This window comes from Nansenia antarctica (genome assembly GCF_963989245.1).
Source record: "Nansenia antarctica genome assembly, chromosome: 4".
Classification (NCBI taxonomy): domain Eukaryota; kingdom Metazoa; phylum Chordata; class Actinopteri; order Argentiniformes; family Microstomatidae; genus Nansenia; species Nansenia antarctica.
The window spans coordinates 70,000,096-70,016,072 of NC_137689.1; the positions used below are offsets into that span (position 1 = coordinate 70,000,096).

Sequence of the window (15,977 nt, forward strand, 5' to 3'; positions counted from 1 at the left end):
CAGACAGGAAAGTAAGAGAGGCCATGTCAGCAGGGCATGGGCCGGATTCGAACCCATGCCGACATGGGTCTATGTGTGCACGATAGACCGCAGTGCTAGACCACTGGACCACCCCAGGCCACAATGTACGCAAACTCTTAGGAACAAAGGTGCTACTGTACCTAGAACCGTAAAAGGGTTCTTCAGCTGTCCCCGTGGGAGAACCCTTGGAGGAACATTTTGGGTTCCATGTAGAACTCTTTCTGAAGAAGGTTCTAAAGGCAACCCAGAAGGGTTCTACATGGAACACATAAGGGTTGTTAAAGGGTTCTACATGGAACACATAAGGGTTGTTAAAGGGTTCTACATGGAACACATAAGGGTTGTTAAAGGGTTCTCCCACAGGGACAGCCGAAGAATCCTTGTGTATTTTCCTTAAAAACTGTTTCTAAGGACATAACTCTGTTGACACAAAGGAACTAGTTTCTAGACCCAGTAGTACAGTACTAACAGGCTAATTTTATTTCACATAACTTTATTAGTCAATAGGAGAATCAACACCACATCACCTTAGGCTATACCTGTTGACAATTAAATGAAATGCAAGAGACATAAAATTAAATAAAAAGAATCTCGCTGTGTTGTTGCCAATGTGTTAGCATTTGTCAGCAGACAATTGTGGGACAGATCTGGTCTTGTAGTGGCACATATGGCTGAGTGCAGCCAGTACTACAGTATATGTGACAGCAGCTGGTAAAAGCGGGAACAAGTCAGCAACCAATCAAAATGTTCAGACTTTTATTTAGAAAAATGCATTTAAATGTTGTTAAAAATCAATGACACACTCACTAGTCAAGCCAAAACATTGCAATGCAATGGATTCGGTGAGTAATCCCCGCTACTCTACACTAACTAGGTAGTAGTACATAACCAACCAATATTCACCGAATCCATTGCACATTTTTCAGAATTGAATCGAAACGCCTTCACCAGCTGCTGTCACATATGGGCCAGATCTGGACCGAATGTGAGGGGCCAGTCCAGGGTGGAGTTGACCATTTACTGTGGGCCAGCTCTGGTATGAGGGATCTTGTGGCCCTGATATGTTCCTGTTGGTCAGCATATCAGGGGCAGTTCAGGTGTTGTGTTGGCTCAGGTGTTGTGGTGGATCAGGTGTTGTGGAGGCTCAGGTGTTGTATGGGCAAGATATGGGTGACCAGTTCTGCATGAGAGTTTGCACTTTGCTCATAGGCCGCCAGCTCTGCGATGTGATATCTGACCCTGATACCTTCCTACCATTACTAGGCCACTTTTGGTCTAAATGTGAGCGGACCAGTACTGGATGAGAGGTGGAACTTTGCTCATGGGCCAGCTCTTTTTATGAGAAATGTGACCCTGATATGCTCATTTAGTTAGTAGGCCATCTTTGGTCTAAATATAGGGGACCAGTACTGGGTGACAGTTGGAGATTGCTAACGGGCCAGTTCTGGTATTGTATCTGGTAGACTGACACATCATTTATACATACTTATTTCTGAACAAATTGGATAAGACTACAACATTAGCTTCACCTCTCCAAACACTTGACACATCCTCCATTTATAGGAGACACCCTATTAGACTCAGGTGTGGCCAATTAAGACACACTACACCTCATGCCCCTCCACTCATTAAGGCAGTATGGAAGCTCAGTGTAATTTGGTCTGAGTTTTTTGACAGGAGGCTGAAGTCTAGGCTGCTTTTGTATTTGTTTAGATTGCTGTGTTATTGGTAAGCTGGTTAGCTAATTGTTCTCATAATTACTAATTTTCTCTTCACTTTTCAAGAGAAAGAATAAAGAATTTAAAAGAAAAAAAAAGAAAAAAAAAAGAAGAACACTCACCACCTAGAGTGCCATGTCTTTTATGTGGTATTTAACTAGCAACAATACTTTGATTGGCTACAAAATGAAGCATAATCATTTATGCATTTTGGTGAATGAAGACATAGCATATATTCCAACAATACAATCAATAAATAGAAGATAATAAGCTTTAATCATAGCAATTTTACAACAATCTTACAACAAGTAATAAAAACAATAATAATAATAATAATAATAATAATAAATAAAATAATAATAATATAGATGGAGCAAGCAGCATGATTATTATTAGCAGCAGTGCAATGTCCAACAGTGAAACTAAAGTGCAATAGTAGAGTGTCAGAGGTGGCTTGCTGATGACTCACAGACGCCCTCCTGCTGTAACAGCCCTTGATGTGCTGCGTTCTGCTGGAAGAACTCCCATAGATTTGTTTGACACATTCAAAGGGTGTTCTCTACTAAAATACTATCAATTCTTGACCTTCTGACAGCCGTCGTTTATTACGCACACGTTTTAAATGGCTTTTTTAATAAATAATTTCCACTGCTTTGCGGAAAGCTACAGACAGTCGGAAGACAATGCTTACAGAGCATATACTGTATTATGAAGGGACTGTATCTGTCTTGATCTTAGCCAGAGAAGTAGGCTCAAGCAAACCATCGCCATGAAGTCACGTTTTCGGCTTAGATGACGAGATATTAGATGCCATATTTTGGCTTGACTAGCGAGTTGACTAGAGATTGTTTCGCTCACTTTAAATAGTAACAGCATTATAGTTGCTAATAGTGTTAGGGTTAATACACTGTGATATGTTCTGTGAACCTGTAAACTGTCAGTTTTTCACATCTCTTGCCTCGCGCACACTCATAATGTTTAAATGTCCTGTATTGCATTATTTGTCTTGTCTTAATTTCTGTATATGGCAGTGACCCAGTGAATTATTACTCATTGTGCTCATTGCACTGTAACAACCATTGTAATACCATTGTAATAACGTAGTACATGAGTAATGGCTTCGTAAAGACACGTTAAAATTATTTTTATTATTACTCATTAAACAGACTAAACTGTTCCTCCTGCAGGTCACTTGGTAAGCAAAGCTTCAGTGAGATGTGATGCATGTGTGTGTGTGTGTGTGTGTGTGTGTGTGTGTGTGTGTGTGTGTGTGTTCACCTCTCTGACAGAAGGGTCCGGCGTAGGCCGACAGGCCGCAGTCACAGGAGAAGCCGTTGTACCTCTCCACACAGCGGCCCTGGCCCTGGCAGAGGCCTCCGTAGCTGCTGCAGTGACCCGGGCAGCCAGGCCTCACCCCGGGCGTGATCTTGGCCCTCTCCTCCAGGTCCAGGGTCCTCCCGTTCAGCTGCAGGGAGCGTATACACCCCAGGAAGCCCTTCTGCCTGGAGGCTGTGCCTCCTGCACACACACACACACACACACACACACACACACACACACACACACACATACACACACAAAACCGCACAGATGAGACAACACAAAGCCATTGTTTAAATTCTGTCTCTGTCTCTGTTCAATTATTCTCTATTCTCTTTCTCCACACATTTCTCTTGATCCTCTCAGTGTGATGGGCATGTCATCTACAGTGCAGAGAGACTCACGCACACCCGCTACCCTCACGCCTCCCAAGAGCATAACTTTGTCGAGACGACTGAGAGTACAAGAGACGTTCTAAACGACAAGGCGATGAAAACAAAGTTGTGGGAGGAAAAATGCATTCAGGGAGCCCCCCCCCCCCGCCCCCTCCCCCCACACACACACACCCCAACCCCCTCTCTACTCCTCTGGCATCTTTCCATACCTCAGCCCTGGAAACTAAAGATTGTTTTTCTCACTTCAGTCTCACAACAAATAATCGGTGAGCTCTCACCCCCCCTTGCAAGGCTGTGCACCATCTCTTGTCGTTCTCTCAGACAAACTCTAAACTCCACCTTTCTGAAGCAAAAGCAATCTAACGGCGCCGTACGGTGAAGCACCTCTGAGACAGGCTCTGTCAAATGGAGTGAAATAATCTGTCCACTAGCGTTGAACTTGAATGTGATTTCATCATTGTGGACCGGGACTTAGTAAGCATCTATTGGGATATAATCAAGGATGGGTAATTGTGTGTCAGCATGGGCTCATGATTCCTGGAAGCTGGAACAGTGAGCTGAAACATAATATGAAGTATAATATTTATTTACATTCTTCAGAATTAAAGTCTGAACATTTTGTACAGCCGACAGCTGGTGAAACCGGGAACAAGTCGGAAACCAATCAAAATGTTACGACTTTTATTCTGAAAGATGTAAGTAAATGTCAACGTTGTTGAAAATCAATGACACACTTTGGCTAGTCAAGCCAAAATATGGCAATGCAATGGATTCGGTGAGTAATCCCCACTACTCTACACCGACTAGGTAGTCGAGGGAGTTATTCACCGAATCCATTGCATTGCAATTGTGGAAGAATCCCTTGGACCAGTGAAGGCAAAAACTTAAGAGGGGAACTGTCAAAGAAGCTGTCAATGAAAAATAACACTTATGAGACAGCTAGGTGAGTGGGTTAGGGTTGGGTTAGGGTTAGGGTTGGGTTAAGGTTAGGGTTGGGTTAGGGTTAGGGTTGGGTGAGTGGACACCTGGAGGGCTGTCTGTTTATTAACCTAAACACAGGTCAGTTCTTCACTACCAGTAGAGATTCCAGTCTTACAGTCTTATCAGAAAGTTAGCAAATAAGAGAGAACAGATTTACATTTACATTTTATATTTTTGGCATTTGACAGACACCTTTATTCAAAGCGACTTACATCAACTACATTTGTCTAAGTAAGTGAATCATCTATCCAACAGTCATCATAAGAAAAAGTAATCTATGCTAGGGTCGAGGGCCATTGGCAGTCATAATGCTAGAAGAAGGAAGAATTAACACTTTTTTATTTTATTTTTTATTTATTTATTTACAGTAGACAAACTGTAAAGGGGGGTAGAGGTATATCAACAGCACATCAAATTAAATGTGAAGTTCGAAAAAGGTTCAATGCTTTGAAACCTCGTTAAAGTACCGTAGACCTCTTCATTACTCCCATTTTGTGTATAAAGACCTAACCTCGTTATTCAAATTCAGAAACACCAATTACCTAACTCGTTCTCAGAGTTGATTAACTTGTGAGGATCCTCGGGTCTCCAACGAATTGGATAAATCCACTTTCAATTGTGGTGCGCCTCACTGCTAGAACACACTGCACTGTCCTACATAGAACTGTGTATGGTAACATTTATGAGTCATGCTACTGTATATGTATTTATTTATGTCTAAAGAACCATAGTTGGTTCTGTTTGATAGTCTAAAGTACCTTACATGGTACTATTTGATGGTCTAAAGAACCTTAGATGGTTCTGTTTGATAGTCTAAATAACCTTAGATGGTTCTGTTTGATAGTCTAAATAACCTTAGATGGTTCTGTTTGATAGTCTAAATAACCTTAGATGTAGGAGCTCTTCTGATGGTCACACTCCCTGCCACCCACTTTAGAGAGATTGCTCACTTAAGATATTCAATATTCCTTCCATCAGCCTGTCTCGGCCTCCGTCCAATTAAAGGCACTGTTTTGTTTTATTTTCCCGCCAAAGTGGTACTCATCCTCTTGGCTGGGACTCATCTTCACGTTTCGCTATTTCTTTAATCATTATCACTCAAATTATGGGGAAATGAACAGCACTACCAGACCGTGTCAGAAGACAGTTGGGTAATTCATGTAGTTAAAGGCACAGATTCTCCCATTACGCTGTAGTATTCTGACGTTGATAACGTATAATATTAAATATAGCTCCCAGGGAATGCATATCAACTGGAACACATACCCCCACACACACACACACACACACACACACACACACACGCATGAACATATGCACTCACAGCCAAACACACACACACACACACACACACACACACACACGCATGAACATATGCACTCACAGCCAAACACACACACACACACACGCACACACACACACACACACACACACACACACACACACACGCACGTGTGCACTCACAGCCAAACACACACACATGCTCACGCACACACACACAACCGCATTATCACACCTATCAGGAAGTCCTGATCCAGGTTTATTTATTGAACATGATCATTGTTCAGCGTTCTGAAACAGTCTCCTCAGCACTTGCATATCCAGTAGTGAAACACAGATGATGGCAGTTTGCCCACAACGGGACAGCGACTGCTGCCGAGGGGATGCATCGCCAGGACTTTCTGTTGAGAGGGCCCTTTTCTCCTACCGTTTATACGTGAAAGAACTGCGCTGTACTAAATGCCCCAAAAGTGGTGAAATTGCACACTACTCCCACACAATACCCTCTGGAATTACCTACATTACAAGGCATTGAGATTCATTCTCCCGTTTTGCAACTGGCAGAGGAAAAACCACAAACGGCTTAATTTCTCTGAGTTGCTACTTCACTCCTTGAAGAGTGGCGGAGACAAACAGGCGCCTCAACTCAAAGAAGACATTAATCCACTTCTGAAAAAACAACGTCTCGCTGGTAGACTGGAGGACGCCTGAGAGGCAGTAGCACAGGCGTTTATTTCTGGGGGCTTATTCTTTTGAGTGGGGCAGTCCGACTCTCATACTGTATATCTTTATATACTATATATATATATATATGTTTATATTGGAGAGAGACAGGAAAGTAAGGAGGAGAGCTGGATCTGAACCCATGCCGACATGGGCGTGTGTGTGCACTGTACAGTGTTAGACCACTGAACCACCTCAGACCACTGAACCACCTCAGACCACTGAACCACCCCAAACCACTGGACCACCCCAGGCCACTGGACCACCCCAGCCCACTGGACCACCTCAGACCACTGGACCACCCCAGCCCACTGGACCACCCCAGATCACTGGACCACCCCAGGCCACTGGACCACCCCAGCCCACTGGACCTTTCTGTGGGCTGCTTAAGAGATAAACAGTGTTGTTCATACCCACAAATAACTGGCTGTTGAGCTGCAGGTGGATGTGTCCGTCAGCGGGCGCCTTCAGTGTGGCGCCGGGGAGGCCGTCCACACGCAGCGACGCCTCCTTCACGTTGCGCTCCGCCTGCACGCGGTGCCACCTGTCGTCGTTAAGCGCCGCGTCCGTCTTCACCCTCACCTCCAACGGCCCGTTGCCCACGTCAAAGGAGAAGACCACTTCGGAGGAGGCTATGGGTGGGGGGAAGAGGAGGGGCGGGGGGAGGGGAGGGGAGGGTTGGTGGTTACAGACACATTGTGTGATTACTATTTGGATGGGTGGCTAGCCCCTAGATATACTGTAACAGCAGCAGACCAGCAGTGTCGTTTTACTCTTAAATAATTGGTGAATGATAACATCTTTTATATTGAGATAATGTTGTACCCTGAGGCCAAGCCAAGACAGACATTTAGTTTCCAATCTCGTCCATGAATCCTCTAACTCCCACAAGGACAAGACCCACTCACCACAGTAACTTTCTCTGCTCTATCTATCACTAAACTTTTTTTTTTTTTACTTTCAGTTTATGTTGACCCTGACGTTTTGTTGATTTGTTGTTGATCAAAAGCTGCGATACTGCAACCTTGACTACAACCCTGGACCTCTGGAGCCCTCATCTCAGGACCAATACACCATACCAATACGTCTCACAGTAGCCTACATGTTGTTCCCTCTCCTCCAAATCTTTCATCATATACACAACCACACGCATATTACCGGCACCTCTTGACTATGTGCCATTTCCCCCCCGGAAAATCAAGTCTCACATTTCTCCTTATCCTGCGCATATGTTTTCAGAGAGAGCACTAATTTAATTTCCTCCTGCCTCCCCCATCTGTGGGAAGTGGGATGGACTCAGATCTGAATGGATTTTAATGAAGAGGACCTAGAGGAAAGCCAGGGCACCAGCCAGAGTCGGTCATCAAACACTTCTCTGGCAGCAAAAAAACAACTGGATGAAAATGCTGATAGTCTGTTCTGACCTCTTTAGTATTCAGCGCACAGCCCCCCCCCCCCCCCCCCCCCCCCCCCGCCTCCTTTAGTAACGCAGAGCTCACCAGGAGGAGGATTTATCTAAGGGACTGGAACCGCACCGAGGGTAAAAATAGCAGACGCTTTCGCAGTTCAATAACCTAATCAACAAATGACGGTTGAATGCATAGATATGGCTGTCATTCCGCCACCGTATCATCGCGGTATCTCCGTGTGCTACAATATTCACTCAGCTAAGGCGTGTGGATAATCTTTTCAATCTTTTCATTCTGCTTGGGAAGAGAAAACGTACTTGATTGTACGGCGTGTGCCCCTGATTTAACCACCACTTCACACACAACCGAACCTGTTTGTAATGCGCCTCTCGTAATCCCGTTTAGCATTCACGTGACTACGGGTTAATTAAGCTCTGTGAAGTCTGGGATGGATTTACTGCAGTAGAACGGATACCGTACTGTACTGTACACCCTATAGCAGGGGTCGGCAATAGGCGGCCTGTGGGCCATTGCTGGCCCATCACCAATAATATTTGGCCCAGCAGATTATTTTGAGAATCCACTTCTTTTTTTTTTCTTACAATATCGGACCGACATTCCCACATATAGCGGCTATACTGTCCGAATAGAGAATCTACCACCACCTAAAGAATGCTTATTGTACTTTTATCCATGTTGAGAGTGAATGACACAGGGACAGACAATCAGGCAGCGAGGTGCACCGTCTCGTGGTGCCGTTTAATATTATAGTCTTTGCAAGCAGCCACAACTTCATTACAGATAAATCACATCGGCTTTGCATGAATGAAACCAGGTAGGATGAACGCATAGTTCTCTGTCCATTCCGCTTTAAATGCCCTGTTTTTCACCGTCAACCTTCCTCTTTAGACCTGGATGACATTTTTCTTTTTCTCTTACTAGGTAGCAGGTTAAATGTGTAGCTAACTTCTCACTCAAGTAGGGTACAATATTGCCAATCCAATAATAATGTGACGTTGTACGTCTGGGAGGAGCGGGGAATAATTATCAGAATAAAAGTATGTTAAACAATTATTAGAATAAGTTAGGCTCCGCTACATCGTCAGTCCACACATTTATTATTCAAAAATATGGAAAGGGAAAAAAAAACTCCTCGTTTACAGTTAAGTTTATTACGCCACCTATACAGCTTGTTTACAGTTATCTTGATCAATTCTCTGCATCTCCCACAAATGCATGTCTTATAAGGCGGTCCGTCGCGGAGTTCCAGTAACATTTGTGACGATCGGATGATCAAAATGACTTTTCTTTTGAAACACGGAACTACGTTTCAATTTGAGAATCACTACAGAAACTCGCTAGTCAAGCCAGAATAGCAACGCAATGGATTGGGTGAGTAATCCCCACTGCTACCTAGTTAACTATAACACTACGTTACATTGTTAGCAGGCTCACAAAACAAGCTGTGTTAGTTGACTAGCGATGTGGCATTGATTTACAACAACACGGAAATGTATTCACATTTTTCGAAAGAAAAGTCAAAGCATTCGAACGTGTCACATTTCATTTTTTAACAATCAATTACTTAAATTAGCCTTTGATGATATTTTGGCACGCCATCTGGTGGCTCCCAAAAAAATTGGCCCGACCCCTGCCCTATAGTGTCTCTTCACACGCAGCGATCCCATCAATCACCATTGACTATTGTCTCTACAGACAATAACATCTAGCGCCACTTTCACAATGTTAACACTCTGCTACAGATGTTCCAAAAAATCAGTCGAGACAATACTGGACAATAGGGGGGGAAAAAGCTCCCGCCGCCCCCCCCCCCCCCTGCCCCCCACAAGTCCACACACATGGATCGTCTGTGCCCGGGTGTAGATTACTTGCCATGGGATCAGGGAGCAGATGAAAACAATAACACAGAGGCAGAATTTACAGAAAACCTCCTCACCCCCAGTTCCTCTACTGTATATTAACAAAAAGAAAGAAGAAAAAACACTTCTAGCATTATGACTGCCAATGGCCCCTGGCCCGAGCAGAGATTACTTTTCTTGCGATGACTGATGGATAGATGATTCACTTACTTAGACAAATGTATTTGTTATAAGTCGATTTGGATAAAGGCGTCTGCCGAATGCCAAAAAATACATAAATTAAAACTATACTGTAATAATAAGCAGTTGTATCTAAACAGAAGTCATCATAAAAGGCTGGCAGCCTGTGCTTCGCTAGAACAATGGCAATGTCATACCTTCCCCAAGGAGAGTGAGTTCATGATTTGTGTGTGTGTGTATGTGAGCGCACGTGTGTGTGTGTGTGTCTGTATATGTGTGTGTTTGTGTGTGTGTGTGTCTTTCAGTTGTTTTTGTAACCTCAGAAAGGTCTTTCCCACCGCTGCTGGTGTACCGATAGAACAATCTCGAGGGTCAAGACCCCGGGAAATGTAAATTTCCCTGACCAAAATATCCTTGACCAAAATCTGTATCAAGGAGACCAATCATGTCCAACTGTGTTGGAAGAGTCTGCGGAGGGGTTCACTTACAGCTGAGTTCGATCCGGATGAAGTCTTTGATGCCAAGGTTCTCCAAGAACACTCCAGAGGAGGCATTGGTCTTGAACAGGAAGGAGATGTCGGCACTCAGTTCCCCGTGAAATGTCGGGAAGTGCAGGTATGACGTCTCCTTGTTGAAAAACGCAGCGTTCCAGAAATTCTCTAATGAATGAAGCGGAAATACATAATTATGAATATTTTAACGAGAATCTGTGAAAAACAGAGCAACTGTTCCACTAATTCGATAACGGCACATTGCAGTCACACACACACACTCTTCCATTTAGGTCTATTTACTGGTAGAATATTTTTCAGGTAACGGCACTGCAATTAGAAGAAAAAAAAGGGAAAAAAAGGTAGAAAGATTAGAACTGTGATTAATTCATTATTGCCTGATTAGCAACTACCATCAGTATACAGAGATAAAAGGGAGCAGTGTTTTTGTAACAGTTCTGCTAATGGCTTCTGTACACATAATTAGCTTCCGTACATAACAAGTGCATAATTACCAAGATGATTGATGGGTGGAAAGGGGAGTTAGACCTAGAGTTAGCATGTAAGAGTTCTAAAACGACTGTGGACCAGATCTCCGGGAGGTAACAGTGGATTACCAAAGACATCAGTACATCACTGTGCATTCCACGCCCAGGGGCTTCCCTGATGTATCAATGATCTGGTTACTGCTGCCAAGTTCCTTTCACTGTTTGCCTCAGTCTGTCAATGACGTAATTTGAGACATTGAGCGTTTAAGTCTGGGTGCACAGTACATACAGTGTATGTGGATCTAGATAAACTGCATTGGCTGATATGTCAGGCACAAGATGGAGCATGGAGCCCATTGCAATTAGGGTAAGGTCAGTACCACAGAGTGACTTTTAAGTAACTCTCTTTGGGAGGGAGAGAGAGAGTACTTCTTTGTGTACTTTTCAGTAACTCTCTTTGAGAATCTTTTTCTACTTACTATCGCCATGGCAACTCAAGGGACCAACTCTGTAGGCAGCCTCTGATCCATATCTCTGAAGGTCCCCCACCAACAGCCCTCTGACGGGCAGATGGTCCTTATGAGTTAGGAGGCCAGAGTCATTAGCCCTGGGTTCAAGGAGACAGGAACGCATGCGTCAAAACAGCAGAAGAAGAAAACAACAAAGATATAAACAAAAATTCAGCAACAGTCCCAAATAAATTTTAACTGCAGGCGGCGATAAAATAAGACTGGGAAAACATTAACAGCCACATCCAGATGGTGTTTATTATACATTCTTTTATAAGTTAACACTGTTGCGCAGGCTGGAGGATTAAAGTCTAAAAATACAAATGCCGTTAGACTGCTAGAAGCATTCAGCTCTTTCAGAACATGATTAAAAATTGAAAAGGCGAGAGGAAAAATAGCCAGTAAAAAAAAAAAAGATTGTATGCAGCACTGTATGCAGCATGGATCCAACATGGGACAGGACTTAGGGAGTAGCGATGATGGGAAGTAGTTTACCACTCCTTGCGGTCTGCGTCACAGTTGCAGTAGTGGTTGGGGTCAAGGCAGTTCTCCTGAATACCACAGGCACACTGCTTGCTGTCCGGGACCGCGCCGCCCCAGTACATCTGGGCCTCTCCTGAGCCTCCCATCCACCAGGTGAAAGGGGTTCCGTCTGAAAAAACACTTCTTCTCGTTTAATCAATCACTATTACGCACAGGTGGAGTTTAATCAGACGTTGCAAACTGATTTGCATTTTATTATGCTCTTTGGCGCAAATTTATTTAGCTTTTGGGAGGCGTTAAAATGCAAACTGATTTGCATTTTATTATTCTCTTTGGCGCAAATCTATTTAGCTATTGGGATTTATTTATTTTTTATGCCTAGTGGGATAGTAAGTTGGACGGGTGATCAGATGGTCATGAGTTCAAATCCCACCTGGGATCCCCACCACTAGTGTGCCCTTGAGTAAGGCACTTAGCCCTAAGTTACCCCAAGGAGACTGTCCCCGGTCATCTCTAATTGTAAGTCGCTTTGGATAAAAGCGTCTGCTAAATGGCAGATGATGAGAAGATATGAATATATTAATTAATATATAGATATTCATATATTCACTATGTTAACACACTCCTACGGTACAAAAAAACCACTCTAATCAAATCCTACTGAGGATGTTGATTGCGTGTGATAGAGACAGGCTTCAGAGAGATAATAGATTGAAAGGAGAGTTCTTTATTGCAGTGGTGACTGCTGAGTAACCACTCCAGTATGGTAGAAAGCCTTGAGTGAGAGACTCTCTTTCTTCCATTGTCTGATCACGTCCATCCATCTAAAAAAGCTGTCTGTCTGAGTTTTAACACAGACCAACACTGTACTCTGCCTCATTATTCTTCATTTGACAACATTTAGCAACATTTAGCCTTGACATTGTTTTCCTCCTCTCTCTTCAGGACGTGCCGTAATGAGACAGCAATTACACGTCGAAGCTGTGACTATTTTTTCATGTCCATTTGCAGGTGTCAAACAGTCATTATGAAGTGGACGACCTACAAACGGACACCATGAAGACGTCATGGTTAACACAAAATAAACAAATCACCAAACTCTCTCTCTCTCAGCGTACCAAACACATCCACAATGGTGAATTCTTGTTATATACACAACATTGACAAAAGATAGCTAAATACATTTGCACCAGAGAGCATAATAATCAGCTTGCAACGTCTGATTAAGCTCCACCTGTGTGGCGCTCTCACAGACGGCTGAGCAGGTTTTAATCAGGCTGACCTTTGCTGGGAGGGGGGAGTGATCAATACTGTTAATAAAAAGGGCTTACCTGGTGTGTTTAGGAGGCGTGACTTTCTGCAGTGGTAGGACAGTTCCTGTTCGCAATGCTCCGCTGGGGTAATTATAGCCTGAAGCTGTTCCACGTCGGCCGAATAGTTAAAATAGGCTAAATGCTGATTCCTCCCCGGGGACTGCTTTAATTTGGTCAGCTCGGTGTTATTGTGCTGGATCACCATCCACGTTTTATCTGGAGAGGAGAGGAGAAGGGGAGAGGAGAAAGGGGGAAACCCCAGGATCATTATCCGTAACTATGCCAATGCCTAATGACACAGAGACGGAGTGGGACGGGTGAGGACGAGACGGACGAGGACAAGATGCTTCCGATAAAAGGCTGTTGCCAGTCCTCTGGAATTGGGAATCTGTCAAACGGTCCTGGATGTTCCGCCACCGCAGAGAGGTGCAGAGAGAGCCGTCAACTACCCTGAACAAATTGTCTATTTCTGGGGAAATAATAACAGACTCTACACCAGGGGGCAAGAGGAGCCAAACAATGTGCCACATTGTCAGAATGCTGGTGGCACTGTACTTGAACCCAGGGATGGTGATGTCTACTCTTCTGTCACGAGCATGGTGTAACAACAGACGCATTAGGCCATGGCGATACCTGAGGGCTGATTATCTTCTGTAAAAACTGCCTCGCTGCCTCTGGTGCTAATGCACGCTCGTTAAGCCTGGCTAGTCACGCGCTAGTTGATCGGCCTGCCTGCTCGATGTACAGCTCGAGGTGTGCGTTTTTTACCTGTCATGTTGCAGTAGATGAGCTGTGGCTTGATTGACCCGCTGCCATCCACGTCTATGTGATACAGCCCTGATGTGTTTCCCCGGTGTTTGTACGCTTCACATGACTGCTCGTAAATAGCTGTAGGAAAGAAAAGAAGAAGAAAAAAAAAGACTGAGGTAAAAAAAAATCACTTCCTCTAGGTAACTGGCAAACAAGTACAGTAATGAGGGCTGTGCGCAGTAATAATGCAGGACGGGATACTACACAAGGATCATTACAGGCTAATGGGCCAGGGAGTTCTGTGTGGGGACAGCACCTCCTCTGGTTGAGACGGGCGTTCAGGGTTCCTTCAGGTAACGGATGCTTAATTAAAAATAAAAAGAGAAACCAACCGACTGATTTAAATTGAATCGGCTAACGTTCATTAGAACCCCTTGATTCTTATCACACATGACGCATCACGGGCAGCCTGGCCGCATGTGTTGAATTGCAATTGGAACAACTTCTATGAACAAGCATAATCTCTTGTCACCATCTAACACATTGATTCAGTTAACAACAATGCGACGACTTGAGTCTCGAGCATAATACTCGACTCGACGGCGACTGCATATTTTTTCGTCTCACTAGTGAGTGTACAGTTGTGTTTTGTTCCAAAAACTTTAGACAGTGTTTGAATTAACATCTCAGCATGGTGGTGGTGGGGGAACGAACACATTAACATTTTTCAATTGAGGAGCCTACTCTATGTTTTGGCAAGCGCTGACAGATGATCATCTGTTTCTTGGAGATAGCAAATGACTATCTAACTTTCAGAACAGATGATCTGAAAAAAACACAAAAAAAACCTGTTTAGATCCTAAGAATAAGTGTGATGGACTGCCAAAGCAGCAGCGTTGGGGGAAAAAAGGCAGTGAAACCCACTCTTTTTCTTGAGAGCTCCAGCTTTGTGCTAGCAGCCTGTTGATGGTGCAGAGGAGGCACATTATTGTATGCTTAACATCATTATTTGAAAGGAACCCGCAGAAAATAACTGCTGCATGCTTAGATTAAAGTGGGATGGTTTCCCAAAGGAACACCAGGGCTCTATCTTTGCAGGTGCTGCTTCCCTGTTGAATCAGGCCTGTGAGTAACAGCTGCTGGCTGCCCTGCCATCTTGTAAATAATGGACCTCCTCTACTCCTATTAAAATCAACATTATATTAACCAAAAGCTGAATCCAGGTGACCGTTCTTTCTCCCTGAAACGATCTTTCACTCTAATGAGCGCCCATTCAAACCACGGTAGAAACCGCCCAACCTTCCCTGCGCCCGCGGCGCCCCCCCCCACCACTCCTACACGTGTCTACACACAGAATAATTATCCTAAACATTTAACAGTTTAGTCACACATTTTTTATTTCACCCCAAAGCATCCTTTTGAATGATAAGACTCTTAGTTAAAATCTAATTATGTGGAAAGAGTTCCAGTTAGGCCTCCCCTTTTGTCTCTTTTTTTGTCACTTTCAAGCAACCGAAGTCTGAAAGTGTTAAACGGTGAGGCGATTATGTTTGACTGACAAGCTTAATTTCACGTCTTCCATTTGTGATGACACTGGACTCAGAGAAGCCTCTCACATAATAAATAGGCTCTTTCCTAATCCTTATCAATGGAGAGACTTTGTCAAGAGGGTCTGCCAAGACGGGTATTGGTGCATCAGAGATAAGACGTTTGACCTTGAATTACAACTCTGACTGTTTCTCTGTGCATGAGGAACAAACGACACTCTGGATACAGTTTATCGGTTTAGTTCTGCGCCAGCTTCTGTGTGAGGACTTAAACACACTCCTTCTACTCCCACACACAAATACACGCCCACACACACATACGCACACACGCACACACACAGGGGCGGCTGTGGTTCAGGAGGTGTGAATGCGTGTGTGAATGGGTGAATGAGAGGCCGTTGTAAAGCACTTGGATAAAGGCGCTATATAAGTGCAGTCCATCCATGCAGTCCACACACAAATGCACGTACGCCCACACACACACACAC

General features: G+C 44.0%; 2 protein-coding genes across 2 annotated transcripts in view; both read right to left on the reverse strand.

Moving 5' to 3' along the window:
- The window catches only part of srp19 (signal recognition particle 19), a 329,264-nt gene that overhangs the window by 95,424 nt on the left and 217,863 nt on the right, over positions 1-15,977 (reverse strand). The gene's annotated exons all lie outside the window — the stretch shown is intronic.
- cntnap3 (contactin associated protein family member 3) overlaps positions 1-15,977 on the reverse strand; it is a gene marked incomplete at both ends in the record, with an annotated part of 90,322 nt that overhangs the window by 13,229 nt on the left and 61,116 nt on the right. The window contains 7 exons of the mRNA XM_080530085.1: positions 3,018-3,257; positions 6,853-7,071; positions 10,397-10,567; positions 11,367-11,494; positions 11,892-12,048; positions 13,211-13,408; positions 13,961-14,080. Of these exons, the coding sequence (XP_080386211.1) occupies positions 3,018-3,257; positions 6,853-7,071; positions 10,397-10,567; positions 11,367-11,494; positions 11,892-12,048; positions 13,211-13,408; positions 13,961-14,080 (1,233 nt within the window). The remainder of the gene's footprint in view (positions 1-3,017; positions 3,258-6,852; positions 7,072-10,396; positions 10,568-11,366; positions 11,495-11,891; positions 12,049-13,210; positions 13,409-13,960; positions 14,081-15,977) is intronic.